A 10116-nucleotide genomic window follows, 5' to 3' on the forward strand; every position below is an offset into this window, starting at 1 on the left:
AAGGTGTCTATATAGCTGTAGTTGTCCCAGCCAGGTGAGGTTGGCTCTGTGAGGAACCTCCTTGAGCTCCTCTGCACCTTGACCCTGAGCCAAGTGTTACTTTAGGTGCTCCCAGTTTTGACAAAAATTCAGTGCTGAACTTCTTGCCTGGCTGTTTTTTAAATAAGATATACTGACACGGTGCAGATCACCTTTCCAGCACTGGCCTCTTGAGAGCTGAAACCTGTGGCTCAGAGCATTGACATGAAAGCCAGTTCCCACAGATGCTGCTGTGCTTTCAGCACACAGTCACGTCTTTGGCATTCTGTTTTTCAACATCCCTCCTGAGGGGTGTTTTATATCATCTCCTGAGCAAACAAATGTAGACTTTGCCAAGAATTTCTGGTATCAATATTCCATCTAAAGCAAGAGAAAATGTAGATAAAATACTGAAGTGAGAGTGTGCCTCTTCTCTGCCTGGCTGGCTTCTGTGCTCTTGGGAGTTCCTCGGGCAGACTGAGAAACCTGGCATCCTTCTCTCACCCCTTGTTTGCCCTGAGGATGTCTTTCTTCCCAACCTCTGCAGTAGTTGTCCTCTACCTCCTTGAGCTAGGCTTCCTTTTACTGAGTGTCATTGAAGGGATCTGTTCATACTTTGTGTCTTTCTCCATCATACTGGGAAAATTTCCCTTATTGCAATGCTGATGCATGCAGGAACATCGGAGATAACAAGTTTTACCTCAGATTCCTCTGTTTTCCTTGCCAAGACAATGTCTAATAATTGGCTTCTTCATGGCATAGAGGCACCATTCCTCATCCTCTTAGAACGAAACAAGAAAATGGTACAGGTGATAGTAAGGTCCTAAATATACAGAGAATTCATGCTTTTAAACAAAACTTATAAATTATACATTGATTGACTGATCCAGGGAACCTTATGTTAAGGTTTGTGTTCAGGTTCTTTTATTATTTTTATAATAGTAGTTTTTTTAATAAGCAGAGAATGTTACAGTCTATAATGTGAAATACAGTCAGGCTGGTCACAGTTCTTAGCTGAAGTGAAAGCATCAGGTAGCATGTGGCCTGGTATTATGATATTTCTTGTTATACTTTTCTCAGTGGACGGCACCAAAAGAATATACATGCCATTATTACATTATCTTTCTGTATAATGTATATTTACTATATATATTTTACATGTATTTATTTTTCTCAAACTGGCATACAGATTTTTGGAAAGAATCAACGGTGTGATTTATTAATTTTCAATATTCACACAGGGATATGGGGCTAGAGTTGTTTAGAAATCACGTCATTAGTGACAAGCAAGTTCAAAACAAGACTATTGATGGAATCCTCCTGCTGATCGAACGAGAACGGAATGGTGAAGCTGTGGACAGAAGTTTGCTGCGGAGCTTGTTGAGCATGCTCTCTGATCTGCAGGTGAGTACAGCAAACTTCACTAATAACACCTACATTTAGAAACAGGATTTGGACTCTTCTAATTTGTGTATTGTACTGAAATAATTTTGTTCTTCTAGTAAATGTGCTTCAGAATCTAGCTATTAGACTGATAAGGTTGCCTTTTCTTTACTCGATGCACAGTCTTTTATTCTTTGTGAAAGAGACCTCTTTCCCTGTTTTTCTTAGCTCACATAGTGGCTTACAGACTCTTGAATAATAGGTTTCCAAGTCTTTTAGTATGTGTGATATTTCATCTGTCTTGATCACTGATTTTCTAATCTTAGTGCTGGTTATATGTAGCAACTAAAAAAGACCACCTCTGTCACTGTAAAAAGGCTTTTTGGGGTCAAGATCCTAGGTCTGTATCACAAAAACATCTTTGCGTTGGTCATTTCTTAGCAGAGATGCCAAGGGGAGAATGAGATGTAAAGTTAAGGACAACATTTTCAAATAGATAAGGTTAATTTGTAACTTACTGGAACTTTCTATTAGCATAGATACTAAGTAACTAAATAGAATACAAGATGTATCTGGCGTATGTTGTTCTCTGGTCAACACGGCAGCTTTGTGGGGTGTGCAGTAAAACTTAGGAGCTGTCTCTTGTTCTGTCAAACTGTTGAGGTTGCTCTGTTCCCAAGTGGTACAGTGTACAGTGTTACAACACTGGCTTAAGGTTTTAAAAAGGGTTTGAAGAAGAAGACTGCATAAAAGACTATTAAATAGTCATTTTTGGTCAGGCAGCTTACCGGCTTTTCTGCCTTAAATGTTAACCCTCCTGACTCTCATCCATAACTGTCTCTAGTGTACCAGCAAAAATGAATTACTCTGTTCAAGAGAGAAGGCAAATTTCTGTTAGTGATTTTTCAGATCACATGACCTGAAGGTATGGATGTGATTTGTGCATTTTTTTCCTGCCTTTTTTTCCCCCTGTAGTTATTTGCCTTCTCTAAGTGGATCAGATTCTTATAGGTGTTGACCTTTTAACATTATTTTTTTTTAGCAGTGTACACTGCTAAAGAGAAACATTCCCTTTTATTGAATCCTTCTTACAGATTTGGATTTAGGTGTGCATTCTGCTTTGGCTCAAAAGTGTAGTTTTCTTTTTTCACTAGGGAAACTAACCTAATCTGGTTTGTTTGGTTGGTTGGTTCTTTACAATATCTGTCACTTCATTGAGATAGACGTGTGCTTACAATCCTGTAATTTTACTCCAGGATCTCTCCTTCTCCCTCTTTCAACAGAGGTTAGCTTCTGGAGAAGGATTAATTAATAAAGCAAATCTCATATCTAATTTGAAAACAATTAAGCTCCTACTCATTGCTGATTTTTAGGCAATTATGCAAATGAGAACCAGCTGCTGAAAGTTGATTCCTCCTTGCATAAATCCTATTCTATAGCCCTTTCTTATTGTAGAGCTTTACACATATTTTATGCAGAAAATAGTTCCATGTACTCTTACGTTAATGGTTTTCCAGTTACCCTGAAGGCAAGGAAGGTAAGAAGTGAAATTTAGTATTGATCCTGTTGAACTCGTAGCTAGTGTAACACAAAGGTGGAAGAAATGACTTGATTTCTACATGTGATGCTGAATTAGTGAATTATCATGCTCTGGATGCTTGTTGAGCCAGAGGTTTCACATTTAAGTTTGCATTGGGGAAAAAAGAAAACTCTTAGAAGTACATAAGAAAAAAAATGGTTCAGAATACAATAATGAGTTTTACAGCACTGCTATATTTTTTGGAAGGATTATTTCCTTCTATTCTTCTGTGACAATCAAAGTATTTTTCTTTTTTCTTTTCACTAACTGTCCTGCTGTTTACATGTTATTCTCTATGTACCTTCTCCAGATTGTTTTAACTATTTTATATAGTTGTCCTTTCTATACTAAACTGCTAATTGTTATGCAGAAGTCTTTTATGCCTGTGATTGCTGTTGGTGCCCTTTTTAACACATCACCTTGTTCCTCTGCTGGAGAAAGAGTGTTTACCTTGTGTGGTACAGTTCATTTTTCCGGCTTTTGGGGCACTGAGATAAACCAGGCAGATATGAAGATGTGCCACTGAGCATTTTATTATTTTGCTGATGAGAATTACCTGTTTTGTGCCAATATCTCACTAGTTGGAAGTATCTTATTGTTTTTTTTCTGCAGAAATATCAGTGGGAGTCTTGAGCTCGGGTGGACTGGATGTCATTGCTGTGCTTGTGTTGAGTGCTGGGTTTGGTCTGTGTACCTTAAACAGAAGCCCGTCAATTTAGAGTATTTGAGTACTGATGACCGAAACACGCTATTTTTGCACTGAGAAGTCAGCTCTGGTCTCAGTCTTTCTAAAAACAGTGGGCAGAGAACTTCTGTGTTAATGTTAATATTACTCTGATGCTTCTCGTAACTGTGTGTATTCTTGAGATTTTACTTGCCCTCTATGCCTGACAGCTAAAATGTGCTACCCTTACTGGCAGCTTAATGTGAGTAACTAAATTAATTTCTTGAGCAGGTTTACAAGGAATCGTTTGAACAGAGGTTTCTGGAAGAGACAAATTGTTTATATGCTGCAGAGGGCCAAAGATTAATGCAAGAAAGAGAGGTAGGTACATGCTGAAGATGACTGCTTTTCTGCTAGTTCTATCTGCTAGTGAGAACTTTTGGTAGTGCCGTGATGTATTGATGATCAACAAAAGTCACTGGTGCCTAGTGCAAGCACACCTTCACAGATTTTGATGAGGACCGCAGTACTGTGTCAAGTATCCAGATTGCCATGGTGTTTGAAATGCATAATTAAGGGTGGAAACCCAGTGGCATTTTGTGTAGCTAAAGCCACACTACCAGAAAGTCATTTCTAAACAAAGCTTAAAGGTGTGCTACCAGTATTATTTTTGCCCAAGAGCTGTGAAATAACCACTGGTATAATACTGCTATGTGCTTAATACCTAAGTAAACTGTTTACTTTTTTACTCTGTTGTTGCATTTATTTAATTGTTTTGTTCCTTTTCCTTATTAGTTGAATAGACTTAAGACATTTTTGTTTTCTGTCCTCTTGAAATAAAATTACGCTCTGTGGTGGGCAGCATGCAAATGTGGTTATCTCTGAAAAGGTATATCAAAAGCTGAGTTTTGTGGTGGCTAAAAATATAGAAGACTAGCTTTATTAATTCTATTTTAACACTGAGTCACTACAGACATTTTGACAAAGCCTGTTTACATTGCACTGAGGTGAATCCTTGTGTCCAATCCTGCTCAGTTCACCTCGTTGTCTCACATTCCACTGGAACCTGAGCTGAAACACTGATACAGATTTTGAGACCAAGAGTCTTACTGCTTTTTTATGCCTAGTGGAAAACTGTGGGAAAACACAAAAGAAGTAACACCCTAATTTATACAGTGTGCACATGTACATATGTATGCCTGTGTGCATAATGCATCCACCTATATGCATTTACATGCATATGTACGTGCATGCGCGTGTGTGCATACATGTACAGGTATGGACATATGCATAACTGTTTTGATAATTTGAAGCCTGAGTTTCATACCTGTGTTGTAATATTTGCTAAATGTGTTAATGCTCCGTAGGAACAGATATTCCACTGGAGGAACTGCCACTGAAGTAATAGCTGTATGGTTCACACCAACTGAAAATCTGCTCCAGTCTAGCTTAGTTCAGAAGGGTTTTGAAAAACATTACCTTTCTCTGAAAAATTCTCATATTTCTGTTTTTCTTTGCCTTTCGGTCAAGTGCAGTTACAAGATTTCTAATATAAAGTAGCACTGATTAATAAAAATGTCAGTTATGTAGTACATAACAACATTCTGGTGGAATAGTCCTTTCCAATTTGTATTCTCTTTAAATTTGTAGTTTAAAATAATTGTCATGGAACAAGATTATCTGCCTTTCATAGTTTTGTAGTTAAACTTGACATTATCTTGTCTTGCTAGGTCCCAGAATATCTTCACCATGTTAATAAACGGTTGGAAGAAGAAGGAGACAGAGTAATAACATATTTAGACCACAGCACACAGTGAGTACAAATTTTGTCATTCTTAGCATAAGTCAAGCATCCCTCATAAGACAGTGTGATTATTTGTGGTTGGAGAAAGATGGAGATTTTTTTTCTGCATTATCTTGCAGATATTACCTTGTTGACAGTGCTTGTGATACAGCTTGCTTTTTTTAAGACTTTACCAAAACTGTTTTTCCTAAAATCAAAATATACCTTGAATAACAGGGGAGAAAGTTGCCCTGGAAGATTTATCAGTGTATACCAAAGTTAACAAAATATTATATAAGAACTCAAATTAGCATTATCAAAGTAGCAGCTGATTTTAGCTATTGATGTGCTGATAAAATTAACCACAAATGTCTTGAGGGAAAGAGTCATTAGGCAAAAAAAAAAGCTAAATTATGTCATAGGATGGAGGACATGAACATCGCTCATAAGCAGTCCAGGATGTAAACTTAGAGTACATCAGCTTTGGTGCAGCTGCTGTCAATGTATTGTGCAAGGCAGCTTGTCCTTTTTTCAGTCAGGTGTTGAGTAATAGTGTGTGTTTTGCTGGGGTAAGAATGTGCATTCAAGTAGTGCAGCAGAGTCACTGATATGCTATAAATCTGTATCTAATTTGTCCTGCAGTAAGCTGTTGCTTTTTAAATAAAGAACATAACATTTTATTGTTTAGTTTTCCGAATGATGTATTGGCATTTCATTGAGTGTTAAAAGGATAATTGAATAAAAATTATCTTTTTCACTTATTTTCTGTAGACATGTTTTATATATAATATATACTCACACACATGCATTGTGTGTCATGGTACATATTTGAATTTGAATCTTCTTTCTGTAAATGTTGATTACAGTGTGGCTAGCTTTTTCTGGCAAAATCAGTCACATTAACTATTTCTGTGCACAAAATTAAAGCATGTATATATTTATTTACTGTTTAAGTTTAAAAATAGGTTAATATTATGTTTTTGGTCTAGATATACATCAAGTTCTTGTTTTGAATTGTGTCCTTAGTTAAAAGCTTAGAAACCTACTTTCAGAAGGCTTTGCACTAGTTTTCTTTCTTTGCATTAAGAAACAGCAGTTCTTAAAACTTGTGCCCTTGAGTTGTCCTTGGGTCATATTGTCTCTCCAAGTGTGCATGAAAAGAGCAGAAGGGATGTTCACTTTAGTTACCAGGTTTGATCGTAAGGTGGAAATGATACTTCCAGGAGAAAACCCTCATGGGAAGCACCATTCAGAATACTTTAAACCAGATTTGTGCAACACATGGAGAGTGTGTTGTTGCAGCCCCTAAAGGGATTTATTCAGCCCATCAGTATGTGCCTCCTTCTGGAGAGCTGACCAGAATAAGAATGTCCCCTGGGCAGTCCGTAGGTGACTGAGGTTGATGACTTTCAGGCCATACAGAAGGTACCTTCAGGTACCTTCAGGCCAAGCAGGTACATTCATCACCAAGCAGTCAAGATAAATACTCGTTCTGCCTGTCTGCTTGTTAGGAAATAGTGCTCTGCCTCTCAGTCTCCAGCAGATGAATTGTCCTGACTTCCACTGTAGGCAGAATAGGTCTGCTGGGGTAAAGGATGGTATTTTATACAACCTTGACTTCTCCTTCTGTTGGAGACAGTCAGCAGCTCTAGGTAGCGGTAGTTGGAAATGTCAGGGAACTTGGAAGTGACCATAAAAATGGTTGTATGTGTTACAAGCAAGTGTGTGTCTAACTGGTATTTCATGTTCACTTATGACCACTGAGGGGAAAAAATAGAAAAAAAAAATATACGTGGTGCCTCATTACTCTCCTAGTATCTGCCTGTTTTCCATTCAGGGTGCTTTCTCAACGTGATGTGGTTTGTCTGTTTGGATCTCTTTCAAATATTTGCACTGTCTCACTGGGATTCACTTCAGTTTTTCCATCTGTCCCAGCCTTTGACAAAAGTGTTCCACTGGTGCACTAGCCACCACAAGATAAATTGCCTCCTTTTGTTGTCAGTCTGGCTCCCAGTACCATCAATGATGACCCCCGTTCTTGTATTGGAAGGGGAAGTGGTCAATTCCCTTCCACCTTTTCCCTGCCTGCCAGTGCACTGTACCCCTGCTAAGTCATTTCTTGCCCACAAAGAAAAGTCCTAACTCATGTAGTTGTTTCTCTTGTAGCTGCTGCTGCATACTTACAATCTCTGTTCCCTTCTCTGAACCTTTTCAAATTGTATTTTAATCCTTTTGAGATTAAGGGACTGAAACTGTGTATTGTATGGAAGGTGAGGCAAATCCTTAGTATGGTGTTTCAGGAAAGGTTGTGTTTTAGCAAAGGTAGGAATGTAAAGTGGATGCTGCTGTGTAAAAGGCTTCCATCGATAGAAATCAAGCACTTCTGTTCTAGAATATATAAATTAAGGGTCTGATAACCGGTTTTATAAAATTTAGAAAGAAATAGTTGGTCTTTCGTTGTCATACTGTAAGCAGCAGTAGAATTTTAAATGTTGTAACTAATTATACTTTTGCACTTCAGACATTTATTTTTCCTTTCTATAAAGGATAAAAAGGAAAACTTGGCATTATTTTTCAGTCCTGTCTAAAGTGAGTGTCTTAAATTTTTTCATTAATAGTAAAAAGTAGAGAAGATTCAACCACAAATTTAAAATGTTTTGCAAATTTGAATCTTGTGGTTCTAGCTCAACTGACAACTATATAGGTGCATAACACAATTAGTTGAGAGTTTTGAACATAACCAGCATGTGTTGTATTGTTTTGAGTTCAAACTCTTGGAGGTTTATGTTTTGCTTTGTGGTTTTGTTTCTTTCCAAGAAAGCATCAATTTGACTTTTTCCAGAAAGATTTTTGTATTGATTTTTGGTATCTAAGCTTCCCTCTTCTACTGTGTAAGAACTTGCTTTTTAGTATTCAAACTTGAGTTTCATTTTTAGTTACATACGTGGTTTATTGTTTTCTTTCTTATATCACATGCAACATTTTGGTCCTAATTTGTAGCCACTGTTTAAGTAGAAAATTGTTGACTTTTTTTGGGTTTTTTTTGTATTACGATGTATTACAGTGTAAGTTATTCACAAACATATTGTGACAGGAGGCAAAACCCCCTTATACTCTAATACATCTAATATACTTTTCTGCCTTTATTTAGGAAACCACTGATTGCTTGTGTGGAGAAGCAGCTACTAGGAGAACACTTATCAGCTATTTTGCAAAAAGGTATTTTTTAATTAATGTAATCTCTGATAAGCAACAGATTCTTCTACTCTACAATAACCATAAACTCCACAGCTTTTATTTGGCGATGTATGTAGACCATTGGAAAAACTTCCACAGACACAGAAAGCCAACCAAATGACTGTTGCACCCACAGTGACAAGTAAATTTTGTATGTGGAAACAAATATCTAAGATATAATTCCATATTTGTAAAGGTTGCTAAACTCCCAAAATCACCTTTGGCTTGCAGCGGTGGGCTTAGGAATTATACCTTTGGAACTACATATTTCCTAGAATTATATCAACTTCTAAATGAGAGCTGCAGTTACTGTTGTGGCTTCTTTTATGTGATAATCAGGTTATTTCACTGTTTTTAATACATTTAGAAAAATAAGCCTGTTCACTCCATCTTAGCTATTCTTAAGCTTATAATAAACGGAAGGTAGGAATAATTATTTTTTTTGTTGAGATGTGTCAATTGTGCTTGCTCTTTAATTCAAGTATTATTTTTAAGTAACTTATCCAGTGACACATTTGTTTATCAGTAGGTTTAACCAGAAAGTTTGTGGTCTTGTTTTAATCTGAACTTTTTCTTGATTTATAATGTGTATATACAATCCATGTAAATATGGAGAGATTTTTCTAGTTGCCTTCTAGTTTCTAGTAGCCTTGTATCAGAGGACTGTCCTATATATCTTTTTCCTTTGTCAGAGGAAGAAGGAAGGTTAAACGTTATAATTCAAGTTATAACAAAGCAATTAGTGTATTTGTGTCTTTAAAGAAATAAGCAGTGATGGTTGGATGTGAAGGAATGGGCATTTCTGAATTCCCTGTTCAATGCCAAAAGAACAATGTATTCAAGACTTTGTAACCTGTTGTGTTACATACTTTTAAGCAATGTCCATTCTTCTGATATCTCAAAAGTTTAGGCATGTGTCAAAGTTCAGGACATCTCAAAGTATCACCCAAAAGTTTACCTGACATAATTCTTGAACATTGGTTGCCTTTCTGAATGTGTAAGTAGTTGTAATATACAGCAGCAGTATTTTTAAGATGAAAAATACAGTAGAAAATAGGATAACTCAGTAGCGATTGAACATTCTTTGTAATCTAATATCATTTAAAAATTGGAATTAATGAAGTATGTTTGTGAATTAGGACAGTTGTACAGAGCCAGCTACACTAATGATGTGAGTTGTCAACCTGTGTAGAGTCAAGATTTTTGGATTTTAAAAACTGCCATAAATCTTTGATACTACCCTCCAATATTACTAAAGCACCCGTCACCAACACCAGACAATGTATGTCTGATTACACTCAGACTATATTCATCATATTCTCAAATATAAATATGTGTATATAGTAGTTATGCTTCATGTTTTGCTTTGAGCTTTGCTTCTCCATTCATTAGCCCAAGGCCTAGTTTCATGTCGAGTGAATTGATAAAGGCACAGGTTGCTTGGAAGAAATT

The 10116-nt window shown here is 36.7% G+C and overlaps 1 protein-coding gene across 5 annotated transcripts in view; it reads left to right on the plus strand.

Annotated features, from left to right (window-relative positions):
• CUL4A (cullin 4A) overlaps nt 1–10116 on the plus strand; it is a 38140-nt gene that overhangs the window by 11130 nt on the left and 16894 nt on the right. For all 5 annotated transcript variants that reach the window (XR_010471745.1, XR_010471746.1, XM_065059198.1 and 2 more), the window contains exons 6-9: nt 1260–1422; nt 3936–4025; nt 5375–5457; nt 8579–8646. Coding sequence is in view for 3 of the 5 variants with exons in the window: in XM_065059198.1 (XP_064915270.1) it covers nt 1260–1422; nt 3936–4025; nt 5375–5457; nt 8579–8646 (404 nt within the window). In the remaining 2 variants the exon portion in view is untranslated. The remainder of the gene's footprint in view (nt 1–1259; nt 1423–3935; nt 4026–5374; nt 5458–8578; nt 8647–10116) is intronic.

This window comes from Columba livia, chromosome 1 (genome assembly GCF_036013475.1).
Source record: "Columba livia isolate bColLiv1 breed racing homer chromosome 1, bColLiv1.pat.W.v2, whole genome shotgun sequence".
Classification (NCBI taxonomy): Eukaryota; Metazoa; Chordata; class Aves; order Columbiformes; family Columbidae; genus Columba; species Columba livia.